Source organism: Haematobia irritans, chromosome 4, assembly GCF_050003625.1.
Source record: "Haematobia irritans isolate KBUSLIRL chromosome 4, ASM5000362v1, whole genome shotgun sequence".
In the NCBI taxonomy this organism is placed as follows: domain Eukaryota; kingdom Metazoa; phylum Arthropoda; class Insecta; order Diptera; family Muscidae; genus Haematobia; species Haematobia irritans.
Window position 1 is genome coordinate 60,818,329 of NC_134400.1, and position 24,804 is coordinate 60,843,132.

General features: G+C 41.0%; 1 protein-coding gene across 1 annotated transcript; it reads left to right on the plus strand.

Annotated features, from left to right (window-relative positions):
• Positions 1-6,383: 6,383 nt before the first annotated feature.
• Positions 6,384-7,197, plus strand: LOC142235442 (uncharacterized). Its single transcript, XM_075306696.1, has 2 exons — positions 6,384-6,435; positions 6,587-7,197. The coding sequence occupies exons 1-2, from the start codon at positions 6,384-6,386 to the stop codon at positions 7,195-7,197; spliced, it is 663 nt and encodes a 220-aa protein (XP_075162811.1).
• The last annotated feature ends 17,607 nt before the right edge of the window (positions 7,198-24,804 follow it).

Sequence of the window (24,804 nt, forward strand, 5' to 3'; positions counted from 1 at the left end):
TTTCAGCGGTGGATTATCCCATCTCAGTAATGCTGGTGACATTTCTGAGGGTTTCAAAGCTTCTCTAAGTGGTTTCACTGGAATGTGGAACGCCGTTCGGACTCGGCTATAAAAAGGAGGTCCCTTGTCATTGAGCTTAACATGGAATCGGGCAGCACTCAGTAATAAGAGAGAAGTTCACCACTGTGGTATCACAATGGACTGAATAGTCTAAGTGAGCCTGATACATCGGGCTGCCACATAACCTAACCTAACCTAACCTACCATGGAACGAGCGGAATTTATTTAAAATTCCGCCCGTCCTAATTTTTGGCAGTTTATGTTTGTTTCCTATATCCGACACATTACATTTTTTAACATCTAAACTTTCTATCTAATTAGCCCGACATTTTGATTTTTGTGTATTTTTCTTTTTTTATATACATTTATTATACCCTCAACTATATAACTTTGTCATTCCGTTTGTAACACATCGAAATATTGCTCTAAGACCCCATAGAGTATATGTATTCTGGGTCATGGTGAAATTCTGAGTCGATCTAAGCATGTCCGTCCGTCTGTTGAAATCACGCTAACTTCCGAACGAAACAAGCTATCGACTTGAAACTTGGCACTAGCAGTTGTTATCGATGTAGGTCGGATGGTATTGCAAATGGGCCATATCGGACCACTTTTACGAATAGCCCCCATATAAACCGACGCTCAGATTTGGCATGCGGAGCCTCTTGGAGGAGCGAACCTCATTCGATGCGGTTGAAATTTGGTACATGGTGTAAGTATATGGTCTCTAGCAATCATACAAAAATTGGTCCACATCGGTCCATAATTATATATAGCCCCATATAAACCGATCCCCAGATTTAGCTTTCGGAGCCTCTAAAATTAGCAAAGTTCATCCGATCCGGTTGAAATTTGGTACGTTGTGAAATTTAGTACATTGCGCTAGTATATGGCCGCTAACAACCATGCCAAACTTGGTCCATATCGGTCTATAGTTATATATAGGCGATCCCCAAAAAAAATCTACCAAAATTTTATTCCTATAGAAAATTTTGTCAACATTTTATTACTATACAAAATTTTGCCAAGGTTTCATTTCTATAGAAAACTTTGTCAAAATTTTTTTTCTATAGAAAATTTTGTCTAAATTTTATTATAATACAAATTTTTTCATGATTTTATTTCTATAGAAAATTTTGTCAATATTTTATTTCTATAGAAAATTTTGTCAAACTGAATTATATACATGTTTAATCGGCCTTTTTTGTGTAATATATATACAATTTAGATGACGATGCTAAGAAGTTTTAAGATCCCTTGCCATCGGTAAGTATTACCACAACCCTAGTAATTCGATTGTGGATGACAGTCTTTCGTAGAAGTTTCTACCATCCTCTCAACGGGATCAAAGATCGTTTGCCTCAGTTGCAAAAGACAGCCTTGTGATGGCTATTATTAATAAAGGAGCATTGGACGGTATGATTCCAAGGCAAAAATGGGGGGAAATGGAGAACGCGATGTCTGGTGCCTACTCAGAGGTGCGAAAAAAGTTTCCCGTACCAAGTCCTCGACAGCAAGATGCTGGATGGTATCAAGGACGATATAAGTTAATAGCTTTTGCAGACCAGAGGTCTATGGATTGCTTTAAAGCTGCATTGATGCTAATTTGTGAAGTTTGGGAAGGAGCCGCTTTGGAGTTAGTCGATAAAAAAGACATACCGGCTAAACCTAGAGCACATGCATGGATACCGGCAAACCCTCCTGATCCTGAGTCAATATTAGAGAGACTAAAAGAATGTAACCCAGATCTTCCAACCGCCGATTGGAAGGTTGGTCGTTTGGATGAGGTGGATGGACCAAGACGACATGCGGTGTTTATATTAAACATAGAGTCGCTGCCACATCTAGCCCAGACCCAAGGACGCGTAAGTTATGGCTTTCATGATATCCATATGAAGGTATACAAAAGCGATCAGCCAAAGGATACCGAAACGGACAAGCCTCCGGTAGAGTCAGCAGTGAAAAAATCTCCTAGCGAAGCCGAAGGAGACATAAAACCTGCAGACTATGGCGAAAATCATATGCGGGAAGTTTCTACAGGCTCAAGCCTCACCAAAGCTGAACCGCGGATTGTTGCGAGAGTTACCGAGATCTGTGAAGAGGAAGCCCTTGATGACTCAATTGAAGCGGCTGATGTGACGGTGGTTGAAAATTTGGATGGTTCTACGGTTCCTCCAGATAAATCTTCACCATTGTAAGGCCGCTTGTGCTGCCTTAAAAGTTCTCCTGATGAAAGGAGACATAGATATAGTTCTTATTCAAGAACCATACATATATAAGAACAAGATCTGTGAATTAAGCACTCCGGGTTTCAAACTTTTGCATAATACCGGTAACGATATAAATCGAGCATGTATAATTGCTAAAAACGAACTAAACTTGTTTCTGCTTCCTTCATTGAGCAATGCAGACACTGTCGTAGCCAGTCTAGAGATATCCACATGCAAATATTGGGTATCTTCGGTCTACATGGGACATGATAGGGATATGCCACCCTGTGCCGTTAAGACCTTAGTTGAGGAGTCACTAAAAACAAAGACAAAACTCATTATGGGATGCGATGCAAATGCACATCATAGTATTTGGGGAAGTAGTGATACTAATGCAAGGGGAGAGTCGCTAATAGTTTATTTTGCGTACTAACCTGGTAGTTTGCAATAAGGGAGATGCACCAACCTTCGTCACCAGGAACAGACAAGAGGTTTTGGACGTAACGTTGACCTCTCCGGAACTGAATGATAAGATATCTGAGTGGCAAGTTTTGAGGGAACATAGCTTCTCAGATCATCGCTACATCAGTTTCAGATTGGCTGTTCGTACTTCAAAGACCATATTTCCGCCAAATGTTAGGAAAGCTGATTGGAATAGGTATAGGGAATCGTTCAATTTGATGATACCGGAAATGCCGGAGACAAATATGAGCACTGTGCAAGATATCGAACACGCAGTGGAGCGGATTACGAAGGCCTTCAACATTTCACTGAAAGCTGCTTGCTCTAGAGGAAAGCCAAGGGGAAAAAATCGGCCGCCATGGTGGACTACGGAGTTAAGTAATATGAGGAAATCCTGCAGGAAGCTCTTTAACAAAGCAAAGTCCACAAGAGCTCCGGAGGATTGGGACACTTACAAGATGAATCTGAGAGAATATAAACGAGAACTGAGAAGGTCTCAACAAAACTCTTGGGATGATTACTGTAGCATTATTGAGAATACGTCAGAGGCTTCCAGACTACGGAAGGTACTAGCATCCACTAACGCCGCTCCAGGTTTCATTAAAACATCGGAGGGAAATTGGACAACGTCCAGTGAGGAGACGTTGGAGGTACTTTTGGACACACACTTCCCGGTTGAACCATGTTCCGGCGGTGTAACAGAAGCTCGGCGATCACTTCCTATCGAGGAAATTGTGTCGGAATCTAGAATAAAATGGGCTTTAAATAGCTTTGGACCATTCAAATCCCCCGGACCTGATGGAATTACTCCGGCGGAGTTACAGGCAGTGGCTGAAAGAATTATCCCCTGGTTGACGGTGATATATAAACAATGTATAAACTTAGCATATATTCCAGAAAAGTGGAGGGAAACAAAAGTCGTCTTCATACCTAAACCAGGAAAAGCCTCTCACTCGAGTGCGAAGGATTTCCGACCAATCAGCTTATCCTCATTCCTTCTTAAGACCCTGGAGAGTATGATAGACATGTATCTTAGAACTAGCGTGGATTCAAGTTTGCTCTCGAAACGACAGCATGCATACTCGAAGGGCAGGTCTACTGAGACCGCATTGCATGAACTGGTCAGCTTTATTGAAAGCTCACTATCTGTCAAAGAATACACAATCGTGGCGTTTCTAGAAGGGGCGTTCAATAATGTCCATCCGAGCTCGATATTAAATGGACTGACAACTCTGAATGTTGATCCATGTATACTTAGGCTGTTAGACGAACTTCTAATAAAGAGACGTATTTCAGCCACACTAGGGCAAGCAAACATACAAAGGTATGTGAACAGAGGCACTCCCCAAGGAGGAGTTCTATCACCTCTTCTTTGGAATGTTGCTATAAACAACCTTCTGGTTTCTCTAGAAAAAGAAAGGATAAAAGTGGTGGCATACGCAGATGATGTGGCGCTAGCAGTCAGGGGAAAATTCTCATCCACAATCAGAGATATTATACAGAGAGCTCTCCGGATGACTGAGAAATGGGCGAAAGATAATGGTCTTGGTGTAAATCCAGCAAAGACAGAAATAGTCATGTACTGCAAAGATCGCAAAACTCCCACGGTTAGGCCCATTTCCTTAGGGGGTACTGAAATTCCCTTTGGTGAGTGTGCAAAATACCTTGGCGTTATTTTGGACAGGAAGCTGAATTTTAGGCTTAATATTGAAGAGAGGGCGAGAAAAGCCACGGTAGCTTTGTATTCGTGCAAAAAGGCAATAGGGAAAAAGGTGGGACTAAGACCAAAAATTGTGCATTGGCTATACACGGCAGTGGTTAGACCTATAATGCTATATGGTGTTGTAGTCTGGTGGCCGGCACTTCTGAAACCGACTTGTTTAGATAAAGTTCAGCGTATGGCGAGCTTATGTATCTCAGGCGCATTTAGTAAGACAGGAACAGACTCCCTTAATGTCATGCTACATCTATTGCCTTTAGACATTTTGGCCAAACAGTCAGCTGCAACAACGGCTGTGCGGTTGCGCGAGCTATCGCTGTGGTCGGAAAAAAATGTACGGTCATAGTTCGGTCCTCAAAGTAATGCCAGATGTGCCTAACGTAGTGGATTACACCCTGGCAAAACCACTTTTCGACAAAAAGTTTGAAACTCTAATTCCCAACAGTGAGGCGTGGTGTACACAGACCCCGGGGAATAAAAGATATATAGATTTCTATACTGATGGCTCCAAATTGAATGGACAAGTGGGGTTCGGAGTATATTCTAAAGATCTGGAAATTCGAATAGCGAAAAGATTACCTAATCACTGTAGTGTTTTTCAGGCTGAAATATTGGTAATAAGAGAGGTGGTGAATTGGCTGAGAAGTAATGTTCCAACAAATATTGGCATTAATATATACTCAGACAGTCAACCTGCAATAAAATCCTTGGACTCTGTGTTCCTTAACTCAAAAACGGCCATAGACTGCCGCAAATCTCTCAACGAGATGGCTGAGCAGTACAATATTCACCTAATATGGGTGCCTGGTCATAGGAACATACCGGGGAACTGTGAATCAGATGTGTTAGCAAGGCTAGGAACTACCTTACAGATTCCAGGGGAACTAGAATCTGTTGGTATGCCTCTGGCCACCTGCAAGCTCTTACTGCGTGAGAAGGCTGTTATGATGGCCAATATTCGATGGGAAAATTGCAAGGGTTGTAACGACACCAAGCAAATATGGCCCCATTTAAACTTAAACCGCACACTAGATATGCTAGTGTTCTTAAGGCGTCAGATAGCACTCCTAATATCTGCTATAACGGGTCGCTGCCTGATAGGCGAATTTGCAAAAACTATAGGTGCGAAGTATAAAGACTATTGTATAAGCTGTCATGACGTGGAGGAAAAGGAATCAATTAAACACCTCTTGTGTGAGTGTCCTGCTTTTTGTGTAAGGCGTAAGCGAATTTTAGGAGCATATAGCTTTAGATTACTGGCTGACCTGGAAAACGTTGACTTAAGCAGTTTGTTAATGTTTTTGGAGCAATCTGGTTGGTTCCACAAAAGTAAATATTAGAGAAGGTTCAGTGGTTAAGACTAGAAGTGCCCATATGTAATAGGTACTTTTAGTTAAATGTGGTATCACAATGGACTGAATAGTCTAAGTGAGCCTGAAATTTAATCGGGCTGCCACTTTAACCTAACCTAACCGTAGAAGTTTCTACGCAATCCATGGTGGAGCGTACATAAGATTCGGCATGGCCGAACTTACGGCCGTATATACTTGTTTCATATATGCACTCAAAAAAAAGTTTACTTGGATCCAAAGATTTTGATCTTCCTTTAAGGATTTTGGTATTAATTCCGAGCCAAAGATGCGGCTTTTTTAAAATAAAGAAGTTTTTTCGCGACCTATCTGTTATGTATATAGGTACATGTAATCTCTTTGTAGCATAAGTCTCATATAAGTCTCGTCTCTCTTCAAGTATATACCGTTACATTAAGTGTACGATCATCAATAAATAAATTATTAGTTTAGTCTGCTTTTAACTGCCGTGCGTTTCATTTCTCGGACATATCATCTGGCGACGAGGCAAAAGAGTTAATGATTGTGTTGAGAACATATATATTATATAAAAATTATATATATTATATAAAAAAAATACACATGGCAGAGTCTCATGTTGCATTGGTAGGAACCATTGAGGCCTTCAATATTGGTGATGATTTTCGCCTATATGCAAATAGGCTAAATCATTTGTTGGCGTTGAATAAGATTAAAACCGATGAAGACAAAAAAATCATTTCTTATTAGTCTTGGCGGAGCAGACCTTTATAAAACATTGTGTTCCTTATTGTCGCCTCGAACAGAAAGTAATTTTACTTATGATCAAATAATCCAAAGGCTGGAGTCACATTTTAAGCCTAAGAAAAATGTGATCATGGAGTGTTTCAAATTTTTTAAGAAGGAAAAAAGTCCATCTGAAACCATATCAGACTATATTGTGGAGTTAAAACAATTGTCAGTTGACTGCGAGTTCGGATCATTCCTTGATAAAGCACTTTTAATAAAATTCGTGTGGGGTTTGTGCAATGAAGGTATACAAAATCGATTGCTGAACGATAATTCTTTAACCACCTTCGATAAAGCATGTGACCTTGCATTGTCATTGGATATGACACAGAGTCAAGTGGAGATGATGAAGAATAACTCTATACACAGATTAAAAACTCAACGAACGAATATGGAAGTAAATAAACGAGAGAGCACTTTGGCAGCTGACAAAAGAGAGTCACGAATGACTGGGATAAAATGTTTCTACTGCAATAAAAGAGGGCATATAGAGAGAAACTGCTGGATAAAGAAAAATGATGAAAATGGAAACAAAAGAAATCGTGACAGAAGAGGTAAAAATAAACAAAGGCTGAATAACATTGACGACACGAGTAGCAGTGATAGTGATTATTTAAACAATTTATAAAATTTTTTTGCATGCAATTATACAAAACGTCTCTTAGTTACAATAAGAATTGAAAATTTAGACTGTGATATGGAAATCGATAGGGGAGTTTGTGTCTCCGTTATGCATATATCAGATTATAATTTGTATCTTAAACATATTGAAATAAGAGACGATAACAAATGCCTTAAAGTGGTAACAGGTGACCGCGTTAATGTTGTTGGTTCAGTAAATGTTAATGTAGAATTTAGAAATATAAAACAAAACGTCAAATTGTATATTTTGGATTCAAGCCAGAGATTTGACCCACTTTTTGGAAGAAACTGGTTAGATGTATTTGTTCCCAGTTGGCGGGATATGATTTCTGAAGTGGCAAATGTGAACATTATATCGGATTTTGATTTTGAAAGATATAGATCGTTGTTTTCAAGCTCGAATAGTTCGGTTATTAGAGAATACACCGCAGAAATTTGTTTGAAAGAGGAATCATATCCCATATTTTCCAAGGCTTATGCAGTTCCGTACGGGTTAAGAAAGAAGGTGGATGACGAATTAGACAAAATGTGTAATGAAGGTGTTCTAGTCCCTGTAAATCGAAGCCGGTGGGCAAGTCCTATTGTTATTGCTAATAAGGGAAATGGAGCAATTAGAATATGTGTAGATTGTAGGCGGACGGTTAATAGATTCGTTGAGATGGAACACTATGTCATTCCCCGTGTGGATGATATTCTTGCAAGCTTAGCTGGTTGGAATTTATTCTGTAAACTGGATTTGACTGGTGCGTATCTCCAGGTACAAGTAACAGAGAGATCTCGCGAACTTTTAACTATTAATACTCATCGTGGGTTATACCAATTTACAAGACTTATCTACGGCTTGAAAACTGCCCCTCAATTATTTTCTAAAATAATATGTGAAATCTTGAAAGGGTTAGAGAAGACATTTGTTTATTTTGGCGATATTTTAGTAGGAGGTGCTAATCGAGAGGAATGTTACGCCAATCTCCAAAGAGTTTTAGATAAACTACTGCATTTCAATGTTAAGGTTAATTTTGAAAAATGTAAGTTCTTCGAGAGAGAAATAGACTATTTAGGATTTGCCATAAGTAGTCAGGGAATTTTACCATCGAAATCCAAAATTCAAGCGGTTATCGATGCCCCAACACCACGGGATAAAACCCAACTTAGGTCGTACTTAGGAATGATTAGTTATTATAATCATTGTATTCCAAATTTATCGTCTGAACTTCACATATTGCATGATCTAACGAAAAACAATACAGTTTGGGATTGGAGTGAAAGGCATCAAAAAGTTTTTGAGAATAGCAAAAATCTTTTAACGGGAATCAACGTCCTCACGCATTACGATCCGTCAAAAACTATAATTATTTCGTGTGATGCCAGTCCATATGGAGTGGGAGCCATATTGTCCCACATAGTGGATGGAAAGGAGCATCCTGTAATGTATGCATCAAGCACGCTAAAGGCGGCTGAGCGTAATTACTCTCAACTACATAAGGAAGCCCTTGCAATTGTATTTGCTATAAAGAAATTTCACAAGTATATTTATGGACTACCTTTTGTAATTGAAAGCGATCACCAGCCATTAAGAGAAATATTCTCAGATAGGAAAAATTTGCCTTCCGTTACGTCAAGTAGACTACATAGATGGGCCATATTTCTCTCTATTCGTTATAAAAAGGGCTCTCAGATGTGTCATGCAGACGCCTTGTCAAGACTCCCAGTAAAAGGGGAGATTGAGGAAGAAGCTGACAGTATTAACATTTTCCATTTATTAGATGGAATTGAGTTAGACATAGGTGATGTCCGAAGTGCGATAGATAATGACTTTGATCTTAGTAACTTTTATGAATTTGTTATGTCAGGTTGGCCAAAGGAAATACCAGCACCATCCGAAAGGTATTTTCATAGACGTTACTCGTTGGGAACTGAAGATGGATGCTTGTATTATGGTGACCGTGTCGTCATACCAAAAACTTTACAGGAGAAAGTTCTTGTGTTATTGCATAATGGTCACATAGGCATTGTAAGAATGAAGTCATTAGCAAGAACATATGTTTGGTGGATAGGTATAGACCAAGATATAGAAAACTACGTAAAATCATGCCACGTTTGTTCTATATCTCAGAACTCTGCCAAGCCTATGTTAACATCATGGCCTGCATCTATGTACCCGTTCGAAAGGATACATTTAGATTTTTGCAAAGTTGAAAATATTACTATTTTGGTCATATGTGTCTAACATTTTCAAAATGGATTGATGCGAGGATAATGAAGGTCACAACAGCTAGCTACCTTATTGAAGTATTACGTTCATTTTTTTCAATTTTTGGATTACCACGACAGCTAGTGAGTGATAATGGACCCCCATTCGGATCGAGAGATTTTGTTTTATTTTGTGAAAACAGCGGCATTGAATGTCTAAAATTACCACCGTATCACCCTCAAAGTAACGGACCTGCTGAAAGAGCAGTTCAGACAGTGAAAGCTAGCTTAAAGAAATACTTATTGGATCCAAAGTATAGGAATAAGTCTTGGGATTTCAAAATTAGTAATTTTTTTGCTGAAGTATCGAACTACACCAACAGCAGTAACCGGCACAGCTCCGACCCTCACTGCAGTCGGTCCTACATACCGGGGTCGACACAGGGAAACCCTCCCTGTCCAAGGACTGCAACCCCCCCACGGGAATACAAATACATGTATGTACAAAAATCCCTTTGTCATCCCTTTCCCTAATCCTATCCCACATCCCATCCTTTTCCCCATCCCTTTTTCCTTCCTGGGCAGAGTCTGCCAGCCAGTCTGCTCAGAATACTTCTCCTTTGTGCTGGCGACATTGAGAGCAATCCAGGGCCAGTGAAGTATGTGTGTCCAGTCTGTTCGCGGCAGGTCACGTGCGGAGGTTACTCCGTGATGTGCAGCGAATGTCACAATTGGGTACACCTACGTTGCTCGGGACTCAAGTATGTAGGAGATTACAATCCTACATTCAAGTGTCACACCTGTGTGCGCCTGCCCCCCGTGTCGCCCCCTACTGTAGTCACTACGGCGAGACCTTCTCACGATGTGACTGCGGATCCCACACCACTGATCATGACCCATCCCCCCACATCATCACACACAACAATTATTTCACAAACACCAAGTCCGAGTCCGTCCGTGAACCACAGTATATCTGGCCAAGAGACATGTCAGGCTTGCAAAAAGAGACTCACCCAAGCAGCTAAACCGGTTAGGTGTTCCATCTGCAAGACCTCGACACATATGAGATGCTCAGGCCTCAGAAATTCGGACCAGTAACCCCTGACTTTGTTGGTACCTGCTGCCGGAGAATCCAACAATTTCAGCAACCCCATACCTCTAACAATAGCCATCTATCCCAACAGACGACAGTTGACCCTTCCTTGCCAGCACATTCAATAATTCGGACTGTCCCGTCCACTGATAGGAACCAGTTGAGTGGGCTCAAGATCCTACAGTGGAATTGTAATGGGCTGACAAGGAAGATTACTGAAATCACGGACTTCATGGACAAGAAGGGTATTCTCATATCCGCGCTCCAGGAGACTAAACTCTCCAGCAGGAATGGTCTCACTAGATCATCCTGCTACTCTGTGATCAGGCAAGACAGAGAAAGGAATGCCGGAGGGGGAATAGCCTTCATTGTCCATGATTCCGTGAGATACAGACCAATGCCACTGACCACTGTCACGGTGGCGGAGAAAGACATATGTATTCTAAACGTATATATTCCTCCCGATTCAGCTTGCCAGACAGGATACAAGCCAATGCTGAGGCCTCACCTCAACACTGCGCACACTATCCTGTTAGGCGACCTGAATGCACATCATGACAGCTGGTACTCAGAGCTTGGATGTGACGCCAGAGGAGAATTGATTGTGGATCAGGTGTATGACACAGATTTCTGTGTGGTAAATGAGAACCACCCGACTCGCATAACGGCCACATGCCGAAGCTCCCCTGACGTCACCATGGTTAGCTCTGACCTCGTGACTCAGACCACATGGCATGTAGACATAGCCATGAACTCCGACCACCTCCCGATCACAGTGTACATTGACTTAGGGACAGACACCGTTATTGCAGAGAAGAGAACGTTTATGAACTTTGGTAAAGCTAATTGGGAGCTATTTACCTCGCTAACCGAGTACGAGTTTGCCACTGCCCCACTACCAACGTCAGCGCCGGCTGGAGAGAAATTCTTCAGGGATGTTTTGAATAGGGCGTGTAAAAGATGCATACCAGCGGGCCGGATCCCCGACATCCGTCCGAATTTCCCCATGGAAGCATCAAGGTTGGCAGATAAGAGGGACGAGATCCGGAAAGTAGATCCAGCTGACCCCAGGATCCCGAGTCTCGCTAAGGAGATCGACCGGCTTGTAGCCACACATAAGCGAGAAAAGTGGCGCAAGCATCTGGAGGAGTCTGATCTTGTATCCAAACGGCTGTGGTCTACGATCTCTCGAACCCCAAACGTAAAGATAACATCTCTATAACGTTTGGGGGCAAACTCCTAAAGACGACACACGTGTAGCGAATGCTTTCTGCAGACAATTTGTCGAGCACCCCAATACAGTTGATCGCGCCAGCAGGAAGCAAAGGCGAGTCTTCCGTGCACTCAGACAGGACAACCCTCCTATGGTCATCAGTCAGGAGAATGTTCTCCGGGCGATAAAGGCCGCCAAGAGCTCCACAGCAGTTGGCCCAGATGGCCTGGCTACGAGGATGTTGAAACACATTGGAGAGAATGGTGTTAGATATCTGACCCACACCTTCAATGTCTGTCTCAGCACCCTTGAAATACCTGACATCTGGAAAGTAGGGAAGGTTGTTCCCGTTCTAAAACCGGGAAAACAGGCACACCTTGGAGACTCGTATCGACCAACTACTCTTCTATCCCCCGTAACGAAGATTCTGGAAGCTATTTTACTGCCCTACTTCGCAGAACATCTAATGTTGGCAGAACATCAGCATGGTTTTCGCTCGGGCAGGAGTACAACCACCGCGTTGTGTGAATTAACAGCCAACATTGCAGAGGGACTGAATAGTAAGAGGCCGCATAAGCGTTCGATTCTCGTAGCGCTGGACTTGTCTAAAGCGTTTGATACGGTGAACCATACCACACTCTTGGGAGATATCTTGGGAACCACCCTTCCCAACAATCTCAAGAGATGGTTGGCGAACTATATGGCTGGCAGACAGTCCTACGTGGAATTTAGAGGAAAAAGATCAACGCCCAGGAGAAACAAACAGGGCGTACCTCAAGGCGGTGTATTGTCCCTCCTCCTCTTCAATTTCTACGTGGCTGGAGCTCCCCAACCACCACCAGGTGTCCACCTGATAACCTTTGCGGACGACTGTTCCATAGTAACAACAGGTAGGGACATAAGGGAGCTTGAGGTGAGGATTAATGATTACCTACCTGCACTTAGGGACTTCTTTTTCGACAGGAATCTGAAACTTTCTGCCCCCAAATCGACAGCGACCATTTTCACATCGTGGACCAAAGAGGTGAACATGGAACTCGATATCCACATTCGTGGCCAGAGTATCCCCACATCCAAGAACCCCAAGGTTCTTGGTGTGACGTTTGATAGCCTGTTCCTCTTTGGTAAACATGCGGAAATGGTAGCTAAGAAAGTTGGAAGCAGAAACAAGATCCTGAAGGCATTGGCTGGTAGCACCTGGGGGAATGATAAAGAGACGATACAAAAGACTTATGAGTCTATTGGTCGTCCCCTTATCGATTACGCGGCCCCCGTTTGGACTCCCAGTATTAGCGATATCCAATGGAGGAATCTTCAGACGGTGCAAAATACTGCGTTGCGGATTGCAACTGGATGTCACTCTAAAACTCCAGAACAGCATCTGCAACATGAGGCCAAAATGCTATCGGTGAGGCAACACTGTACCCTCCTCACCCAACAGCACCTGATAAAGTGCAGGAGTGTGAACCACCCAAACCATGCCACATCCAGGAGGGCAACGACCGAAAGGGTCAGACCCATTCGGTTCGATTTTAGGAGAGATTTACAGTCAATGGTACACGTGATCGGCGATGACATTGATGAGGGAATAAGGACGGCTATGAGGGCAGTGCACACGGCAGCGGTTCAGAATGCAATAGACTCCTACCAGTGCAGTGTTGTACTGGGTGGGAGACCACCACCAATCAGCGACGATGAGAGACGGCTTCCTAGAAAAACCAGGTCGGTGCTATCCCAGCTAAGATCGGGGATCTCTAGGTATCTAAATAGTTACCTCTCCATTCTGAACCCGGCAATTCAGGATGTCTGCCCGAATTGTGGACATTCGCCTCATATCACGAGGCATCTCTTCGAATGTCCTGCTAAGCCAACGGACCTGACACCTACTTCACTTTGGACTCATCCAGTAGAGGCAGCTCGCTTCCTTGAGCTGGATGTTGACGCCTCAATGTCAAATCCTAACTAATTGTTCTGTTTTGTCTTTTCCTTTGTTTTGTTTTTTTTTGTTCTACATGCAACTTTCCCAGGGGCTACAACAACAACAACCGGCACCGCCCCTGCACATTTAATTTTTCGATTTAAACCTAAGACATTGTTAGACAAATTAAACCCAAAGGCAACAAATAAGAAAACAGAAGAGAAAGATAAAGAAAACAAGACTATGAATGAAAGTAAGAATGTAAAATCAACAAACAAAAATACAAAAACAATTACCACTCCAGAATATAAAATTAATGAAACAGTTCTCTATAGAAATGTGTTTAATAATTATCACAAGTGGATTCATGCTAAAATAATTAAAAAATTTAGTAGTCTAAGATATTGTATTAACATAAATGGCAGGTCAAGAATTGTACACATCAACCAATTGGAAAAATTCGTAGGAAGAGAAATTAATTCTAATAGAAGAGTCTTAACATTTTGTAGAGATAGAAACACAAGAAAAAGAAACTTTGATGAATTCACAGGAGTCGTATTAAGACGCTCCGAGAGAATAAAGAAACAAAAACAATACAAATCAAGTTCGGAAGAAAGTTTGTAAAAAAAAAAGAAAAAAACAAACATAGTCTTTTGTTGCTGTTGTTGTACAGTTTTATATAGTTAATGTAATTGTAAGCTTATTAGTTTTTTTATTCATTTTTTTTCGCAATTACGTAGTCTCTATTTAAATTGAGGAGGAAATGTTATGTATGTAATCTCTTTGTAGCATAAGTCTCATATAAGTCTCGTCTCTCTTCAAGTATATACCGTTACATTAAGTGTACGATCATCAATAAATAAATTAATAGTTTAGTCTGCTTTTAACTGGCGTGCGTTTCATTTGTCGGACATATCACTATCTGGCTTTAAATCTAGGACCAATAAAATTAAAATTAGGAATCAGATCTTATTTATTAAATGTTCATTCTATTTTCGCGGTTTATTAATAAAGGTACTCACGTACAAACAAGTTCCTGTTTAAAAATCAAAATTATAACAGATACTTCAAAGTAAAAAATGTTTTCTGAATTCCTAAAAAAAAACTTTAATCTAAAGGCGCTAAATCCTCAAAATAAATCTTAGCCTATATTTGAAGCGTTTTTATCATAAATCTAAAGTTTTAATATTTCAGTTAATTTAAGGACAATTTCTTTAAATCAATAATGTGTTTCTTTACTTTAAGGAAAATTAGTCTTAGTTCAAAGACATGCGACTTAAACGAAGGGACGCAAATTTACAAAATGTGTGTCCTACATTTAATGAATAAAAATTTTGAAGCAACGATTATATACTTTATTTTAATTAAAATTTCATTATTTTAAAGGAATTTGTCCTTACTATTTTGTAAATTTCGCTTCCTAAAATTTAGGTTGCGTAATCTTTAATATCACGTAAATATTTTTTTCAATGTGCAATCGATGAAGCTATAAACCATTTGAAAAAGTAGTTGGAATAAATAACTTTGGCTCAACTGCAGTTTATGGGCCCCTCACCGAATTGCTTAAAATTAATATATGTTGTGTCATTCGGTGAGCTGATTCCAACAAAGTGACCCATACCCGGGGGAAGTACCCGGGTCTTGAGATATAGCCCTCCAAAGGGTCAATAAAAACTTGATATATCATTTTTGTTTTTGCCCAATCTAGACAAACTTGGTATCATATGAAAGCTTATTCAATGCACTGTTATACGCAAAAAATATTTTTATTCTGAGTAGAAAAAAAAATGTATTATTACTGAAATAATTTTTGTATGTTGTAAGTATTAACCCAAGGGGGAAAAGTGGCTGGCCGGACAGAGTCCAAAGTGGGCTAACGTGGACCCAAGGGGGGAGAGTAAATATGTTCTCCCCTTGTGTTTGCGTTAGCCCACTTTGGACTCTGTCCATTGGAGAAAGTCTTAAACCCCGGCCGAAGGCCGGCTACTTTCCCCCCTTGGGTCTGCGTTAGCCCACTTTGGACTCTGCCCATAGGAGAAAGTCTTAAACCCCGGCCGAAGGCCGGCTACTCTCCCCCCTTGGGTCCACGTTAGCCCACTTTGGACTCTGTCCGGCCGGCCACTTTTCCCCCTTGGGTTAATACTTACAACATACAAAAATTATTTCAGTAATAAAACAATTTTTTTTCTACTCAGAATAAAAGCTCAATAACTTTGCTAAAATGGACCTATAAAGACATGTAGTACATCAATCAAAAGGCCAGAAACTAGGCTTTCAAGTTATGTATAAAAAAATTAGGGTATCATCGAAGACTTTTTGAGATATAATGAAAATAACAAAAAAAATAGGGTAAAAATTTTCTTTTTTTATTTATATCTTCCAAACTAAATTAAATATTAAAAAGATATTTTCTTGCGTATAAAAGTGCATTGAATAAGCTTTCATATGATACCAAGTTTGTCTAGATTGGGCAAAAAAACAAAAGAGATATATCAAGTTTTTATTGACCTTTTGGAGGGCTATATCTCAAGACCCGGGTACTTCCCCGGGTATGGGTCACTTTGTTGGAATCAGCTCACCGAATGACACAACATATATTAATTTTAAGTAATTCGGTGAGGGGCCCATAAACTGCAGTTGCTCCGATTTAGCATATTTCGTTTAAAATTGTTTTGAAGTATCCTTTATAATTTGGATAATTTACTTTAAGTATAATTTACTTTAAAGTATCCTTTATAATTTGGATTTTTATACTGACGTTTCTTTGTATGTGAATATTTTTATTAATATACCGCAAAAAGAGAATGCAAATTCGATATATGAAATCTGTACCCTAATTTTAATTTTATTGATCCTAGATTTAAAGCCACATAGGTCGCTACAAAATGTCTTTATTTTAAAGAGTGCATATAAAAACAAGTATATACGGCCGTAAGTTCGGCCAGGCCGAATCTTATGTACGCTCCACCATGGATTGCGTAGAAACTTCTACTAAAGACTGTATCCACAATAGAATTCCTTTGGTTGCGGTAACACTTGCCGATGGCAAGGTATCTTAAAGCTTCTTAACACCGTCTTCTCAATTGTAACTTAGTTCATACGGGGTATATATTACACAAAAAAGGCCGATTAAATACGTATATAATTCAGTTTGACAAAATTTTCTATAGAAATAAAATTCGTTTTGTTTTGTTATTGTTGGTTTCTTTCTTTAATCATTGTTGTTGTTTTTGATTTCAGCTTAAAACCATGCATTGACTAAACTACAAGTGTAGCTTCACCAACAGAGGCAAAGAATGTTTGTCAAATTTATTTGGGCAAAGCCCTATAGACTGCAAGATGGTTGGATGGACGTACGTTTCGGATTCGCATACCATACCTATTTACCAATTTTTGCATGATTGTTAGAGAACATATACTAACACCATATACCAAATTTCAACCGGATCGAATGAATTTTGCTTCTCCAAGAGGCTCCGCAAGCCAAATCTGAGCGTCAGTTTATATGGGGGCTATACGTAAAAGTGGTTCGATATGGCTCAATTGCAATACCATCAGACCTATCTTCAAAAACAGCTACTACTTGTGCCAAGTTTCAAGTCGATAGCTTGTTTCGTTCGGAAGCGTGATTTCAACAGACGGACGGACGGACATGCTTAGATCGACTCTGAATTTCTCCACGACCAAGAATATATATACTTTATGTGGGTCTTAGAACAATATTTCGACGTGTTACAAACGGAATGACAAAATTAATATACCACCCCCCCTGAAAAAAATATTGACCTAATAGGTAATATTATGAAACCTGACGACACGCTATATACACAATATTATATTTAAACTAAAGAAATTTTAATTACAAGAATGAACAATTGTTTTAAAAATTTGTTTACTTAAATTGAGGATAGGAATCTTTGAAATTTGTCCCTCTGTTAATGTAGTAAGTATTTCAAGTACGACAATTTTTTCTTAGAGTAATTTTTTCTTACCAGGCAGGTCAAGTTCGAAGATTGGCTATATCGGTCCAGGTTTTCATATAGTCCCCATATAAACCGACCTCCCGATTTGGGGTCTTGGGCTTATAGAAACAGTAGCTTTTATCCAATTTGCCTTAAATTGGAAATCTAGTGGTATTTTCGGACCATAAAGAGGTGTGCCAAAAATGGTGAGTATCGGTTCATATTTTGGTATAGCCCCCATATAGGCCGATCTCCCGACTTTACTTCTTGGACGTATAGAATCCGTAGTTCTTATCCAATTTGCCTGAAATTGGAAATCTAGAGGTATTTTAGGACCATAAAAAGGTGCGCTAAAAATGGTGAGTGTCGATCCATGATTTGATATAGCCCCCATATAGACCGAGATCCCGATTTTACTTCTTAGGTTTATAGAAACCGTAGTTTTGATCAAATTTGCCTGAAATTGGAGATCTAGAGGTATTTTCGGACCATAAAGAGGTGTGCCAAAAATGGTGAGTATCGGTTCTTTCTTTTGGTATAAAATGCTACCAAACATAATATGTTCATGTAAAACAAACATAACAATGTTTCGGCAATATCCAATAATATATGTGCTTCCTGCAAAATATGTAAGGAACATATATTACAGAAGCGTTTTTTTTGAGGATGTAGTGTGCGGTTTAGGTTTAGATGGGGTTCTATTTGCTTAGTATCGTTGTAACCCTTACGATCCTCCTAGCGGACATTCGCCATCACGCAGTATGTGCTTGCATGTAGTCAGAGCATACCAACAGATTCTAGTTCCCCTGGAATATGTAAGGCAATTCCAAGCCATGCCAACTCATCCGCTTCGCAGTTCCCCCTGTATGTTCCTATGCCCAGGCATCCATATTAGGTGAATATTGTACTGCTCAGCCATACCGTTAAATATTGCTAATATTTCAGCCTAAAATCACTACAGTGATTAGGTAATCTTTTCTCTTTTTGAAGTTCCAGGTCTTTAGAATATACTCCGAATCCTACTTGTCCATCCAATTTGGAGCTATCAGTATAGAAATCTATGTATCGTTTATTCCCCGGGGTCTGTGTGCACCACGTCTCACTGTTGGTAATTAGAGTTTCAAACTTTTTGTTGAAAAGTGGTTTCGTGGTTTCAGAGTGTAATCCACTACATTAGGAACATCTGGCATTATTGTGAGGACCGAACTGTGACCATGCAATTTTTCCGACCACAGCAGTAGTTCACGCAATGGTACAGCTGTTGTTGCTGCTGACTGTTTGGCTAATACGTCAAAAGGTAATAGATACAGTATGACATTACGAGAATTTGCTCCAGCCTTACTGAATGCGTCTGAGATACGCAAGCACGCCATTCGCTGAACATTATCTAAGATTGTCGGCTGCTGAAGTGTCGGCCACCGGACCACAATACCATATAGCATTACAGGTCCAACCACTATCCACACTTTTTCTCTATTGCCTTTTTGTACGAGTACAAGATTACCAAAGCTTTTCTCGCTCTTTCTTCAATATTCAGCTTAAAGTTCAGCTTCGTTTTCAATATAACTTAAAAGTATTTTATACACTCACCCAGCAAATAAAGCGTCGCCAAAAAAGTAATGAAAATGTTCTTTTTGGATCCGGAAGTGGTGCAAAATTGACGCAGAAGCGATGAATTTAACATGGGCTTGTCATAGGACGGAAGTCCTCCATTTCAACAGCCGGTGCACTGAATTTGCATTACTTCTTCAGGTGTGATCCGAATTCAATGTTTTGGATGTAAATTAAAAAATTCTGTGATATTTGGTCAAATAAATATTTTTTATAATTTTTAATGGATTCTAACGCTTGTCTGAAACGTTTGACCTCAAATATTTTCAAAAATTCACAATTTTTGAGATCGGATTTAGAATTTTTTTTCGACAAAATTTAAATAATATGTACCATTTTATGAATTCTTACTCTATTGTTAACCTATTTGAAACAAAAAAAGTTAAAATTACCCATTAAAAATATGAAAAAAGCATGTTATAAAAAATTGAATGAAAAGAACTTCCTGTGTAGTTCAAATAAAGAACAGCATTGGGAGTACATCTTCTGGAAGTGCTTTTAAAGTTGTGCCTTTGGAAGAACTTCCAAATTTTTTTTGCTGGGCACCAAAAGGAATTTTAATACCACCTAAGGAGGTGGGCTTAAACCGTGGGAATTTTGCGTAGATGACTAGTTCTGTTGTTGCAGGTTTTACCACAAGACCATTTTCCTTTGCCTATTTCCTCAAATGTGACTAGCTTAAATCGTCCTTGATACCAACCGGCCTCTTGGTGTCGAGGACCTGGATTTGCTTTGCTTAGCCGGCAACGCACTTGGGTCGACTGATCCTAATTTCTTTAGTATAAATAAAGCATTTATGCATTCCTTAAATCTCTTTCTTGAGGGATTAACTCCTTTTGATGTCATTATTTTAGAGAAGGTTTGACTTCAAAGTATCGCAACCTATCGACCCGTCTACAGGTCGACTAATTAGGCTTAACTCTTGGTCATTGTCCAAATTTTTATCGTTAGTTTAATAGCTGATGGCCTTAGCAGCCAATGCTTCTTTCTCTTTTTATCATACATTTACTGTATGATTAAAATAAACCATAAATAAATAAATAATAACTTCAGTTGAAACCCGTCCACTGCGCCCTGAAGTTAGCGGACCAGTTGATGACTTTGAATTTCGCTGCAGGGTGGTTTAATTTATCACCACACTTAAAATTCGTAATAAGTACTTATTACGATGAAATTTAATAATCCGCTATTAAAACCACGTCCGTTCAGTTCGAAGGTTGAATACGGGATTGAGCGGATGAAATTTGAACGAGATAAAAAAAAGATGATCTGGACCATTAAAAATGTGCCTCCTTGGCCAAGGCCGGGACAATGTTTGCGAATGTAGTTTGAAATATATGGAATTAATGCTGCATTTCCTTTGTAACTACAAAATTAAAAATTTTCTTTTTAGACTAGTCTTGAATACTATTAATATATTAGAGTTTTAAGTTGTCATAACTTTAAGCAACTCTCTTTTCTATTTGCTGTACTCCTTTTGAATTCTGAATTTATCTGTAAAGTTTAGTATAAGTTTCCGGTCTCTTTCATAATTCAGCTTTCGGCGGTAAATAAATTTTGTGATCTCATATTAAAATCATTTCTCATTTCTCTCTTTTTCTACCATTACTGTAACGACAGGTTTCCCCTCAAGGCTAGGGTATTGCTCACGGGGCCGGGTTCGTCACCGAAATTTGTTTGTTTCAGAGACAAAGAGAACACAAGAGGTGATAAGGTTTTACAGAAAGTCTTTATTGAGAATTAATTGAGTTGCCTAGGCGGTACACAATATCTTGCAGCCTTAGCTATCGATAATATACTCGGATCACGGTGGATCACTTCACGGTCCAGTTCGGTGAGTGGGCGGTATATGAAACCACGCCGGCTGGGTTGTATGTCACGAGGATGTAGACGGCGGGGCACGGGGAAGTAGGTTTGTCGCAAGTCGGGTCACGGTGGCGTGGGTCGGTGGCGAGCGGCCTCACGTGGCCCTAGTCGCTGTCACGTCTGTGTGGAAGGGGCCAGTGGCGGCTAGGACGCACTGTTCCAATGTGTATTGAAAGTCGTGTCACAGTGACGTGGGTCGGTGTGAGTGAACTCACGTAATCCTGGTCACGGTCACGTCTGGATGGAAGTGATACCTGTGGCAGGTGAGGACTAGCGGTATCAAGTCAATGTCGTGTCTAGGAGAACGTGATACCAGTGGCTGCGAAGACTCGCGGTATCAAGTCAATGTCGTGTCTAGGTGAACGTGATACCAGTGGCTGCGAAGACTCGCAGAATCCGGTCACTCTTGTGTCGTGTCTAAGTGGACGTGATACCAGTGGCTGCGAAGACTCGCGGTATCCTGTCACTGTTGAGTCGTGTCTAAGTGAACGTGATACCAGTGGCTGCGAAGACTCGTGGTATCCTGTCACTGTTCAGCCGTGTCGTGTCTAAGTGAACGTGACACCAATGGCTGCGATGACTCGCGGTATCCTGTCACTGTTGGGAATTGTCGTGTCTAAGTGAACGTGATACCAGTGGCTGCGAAGACTCGCGGCATCCAAGTCGCTGTTGAGTCGTGTCGTGTCTAAGTGCAGTGTTACTAGTGGTGGTGAAGACGCACTGTAACTCAGTACTTGTCGTGTCTTGTCTTGCTGATGTCCAAGTGGCGTACGTCTTAACTCACTTGAAATTTTATGTTCTAATTCAACTCACCCACTTGTCTGGTTGCTCGTTCACTCAAAACTGACTTCCTTGTTTGACCTACTTTGTCCCTTTTATATTGTCCCTACGCATCGCTGCTGACATCCACTTCACTACACAGCTTCATTGCAGTTACAATAACAAACCCCTTTTTACACCCACAAGCATTGATCTATGCTTATGCTGACATACATTGGCTGCCCACTGCATAAGCATATGTGCGGTTGTTTGTTCGTTGTTAGCTTTGTCCACTTGCTGATCGGTGCATTGTCCCTATGTATGTTTGGTTGTTCGCTGTTGGTATGCTGATGCGTTGAACATAGGCAATGTTTATGTATGTTTGATTGTTCGCTGTTGGATATGCTGATGCGTTGATCATAGCTAACAAAGATAATAAAAGAGGAAGATGGGAGATTGGCTACTGAGCACATCAAACCATTTAACACATTAGTTTAATACTCGAACCATACGCGTATACGACAAGTATTGACATAGCATTAAAATGCACATAAAAAGAAATTAAGAGCACGAAATAAATTTCCATAAAGGGGAAAATGTAATTTTTTTTTGTTGTTGCCTAAAATTTATCATTGTTTCATTAAGAAAATTAAATTTTTCATTTAAAAAATAAAAACTAAAAACAACTAAAAGGTTACAAACATGTATTAAACTAATCTGGTAAATGCAACATTTGGTATGACGCAAGCCAATCTCCCATCTTCCTCTTTTATTATCTTTGATAGCTAATGAATTTGGTTGTTTACCACTCAGGTGCGTGGCAGGTAACGGTGCATGCTGGACAATGTTGTAAACAATTAAGAGAAAGTAAACAGCAACGAGGTCAGATAATACAGGAGAGTATTACATGGCTATTGACAACTCATGTATTAAAATCAAGCAGTGTTTTATGTGGAAAACAAATTCATTAATATATTCAATTCATAATGAATTCATAAATAAAAAGAAAATTCAATAAATAAAATTCAATTCATAATTATTAACTAAATAAATAATTCATATACAAGGCAATTCAACAAATAAAATAAAACAAAGATAACAAAACATAACAAACAGCTCAGTGGGGAGGAAAACGAGCGTTAGCGACTTTCGTCGTCACACTGCCTCCCCTCCCACTGGCCTCGAGCCTTATAATGCCTTACCCTGGCGGTTGACCAAAATCCACAGGTAGCGGCTTCCAACCAGGACCACGTACGGCAGATCGCATGTAAGGCTGTAGATTCAGTTCCTCCGGCAGCGGCTCGTAGCTCTCGAATGGCACTGAAGCCAGCTCTACCTCATCCCTAGACGGCACGACAATGGCACTCGCTATATGTCTAGGGACGGTCTCTTCTGTCTTCCGAGTGGCAACCAGACGGAGGTTCTCCCTGGGCCGAGGTGACTCCTCATCCGTATCGGACTGATCGACCAGCGCATAAGCCTTGAACCCAGACCAGTTCTGGAGCGGTGTCGGCATGTTGTCCATGGCATGGCAAGGCGAAACAACGGGTAACGGCGTAGCAGGAAACGAACTCGGTCGCCTAATTTGTGGGTGGGTCGTCGCGCTTGTGGCCTCGGGCTCACTATCGGAGGATAGCACAATGACCTCCATCGGTTTTTCTTCTGATGGTGGACGTGCCGCGGGTTTCTTGGCTGAGACAGGACCCTTGATTCTCCGGAGCAGTACCTGGCAACGACGGATTCGGCTCTCTACTTCCTCCTTCTGCCATCGGTGCTTATAGTTTTGTTTAAACGACCTTCCCGCCGGCCACCGCCTGGCCTCGGTCACTTCTTCCGGCTTTGTTGTCCGCGCCACTACTCCTCTTGCCACTAGTGGTTGTCTTCATATTAAACCTGCGGGAAGATATAACTTTATCATTAGTATGTACAACATTGATTTTCCTTTCCTCCCGATTGGACGAAAGGTTTTAAGTCTCCCAAGTGTGCATTTCGTTTAAGTTTGCAATGACTGGCGACGGGAAGCTGATTACTTCAAATGGCCCGTCGAATTTAGGTGCTAGCTTAGCAGCAAAATTGTCGATGACCTTGGAAAGCGGATATTGCCGGACCAACACCAGGTCCCCGATTGCAGGTTTCCAGGACCGCCTTCGCAAGTTATAATGTCGCCTTTGATCTTCTCCGGCCCGAGCTAATTGTGTACGCACCATCTTAAGGATGTCTTGTAGGGTTTCCGCGCGTTCGGTAGGACTGCGGCTCGTGGTTCCCGTGCCCGCGACCACTTCGTCAAAGAGCGCATGCGGTAGCCTTGGCTCCTGACACTGAATAAGATAGGCTGGACTGAATCCCGTCGACTCCAAGACGCTCGTATTCAAAGCCAGATTAATCTCGGGAAGATATTCATCCCACCTGGTATGCTGATTTCGAGATATCTGGGCCATCATAGTCTTAATTGTTCGGTTCGCCCGCTCCGTGGAGTTCTCCTGTGGGCAATATGGCGCTGTGAACTGTCGTCGCACGCCCACGTCCTCCAAATACTTCATAAGCACCGGGCTCGTGAACTGGTTACCATTGTCCGTGAGAAACACCTTCGGTGCCCCGAAACGCGACAGAATCCTCTCTCTAAATGCCTTGACAACTCCTTCCCCCGTTGGCTTACGGAGCGGTATCAGCTCGACCCACTTTGAGAACCTATCGACGAACACCAATAACATAGTGTTTCCGTGTTTGGTTCGTGGCAAGGGTCCTACAAAGTCGGCACACACGGTTCCTCGGGCACAGCTATCAACATTTCCCCCGCTGGCGCCGACTGGCTGGGTTTATATTGCTGGCATGATTGACAACTTCGGACAAACTTCGTAACGTCTCGTATCATGCCAGGCCGATAGTAGCACTCACAAACCCGATTTGTGGTCTTACGCACACCCAGATGGCCCGCAACCGGTTGCGTGTGGTTCTCTTCCAATACTCTTTCTCGTAATTGA

Coding starts and splice junctions, on each gene's coding strand:
- LOC142235442 (XM_075306696.1), top strand. CDS start 6,384: ATGGCAGAGTCTCATGTTGCATTGGTAGGAACCATTGAGGCCTTCAAT. Junction 6,436..6,586: donor CATTGAGGCCTTCAATATTG/GTGATGATTTTC, acceptor CGCCTCGAACAG/AAAGTAATTTTACTTATGAT.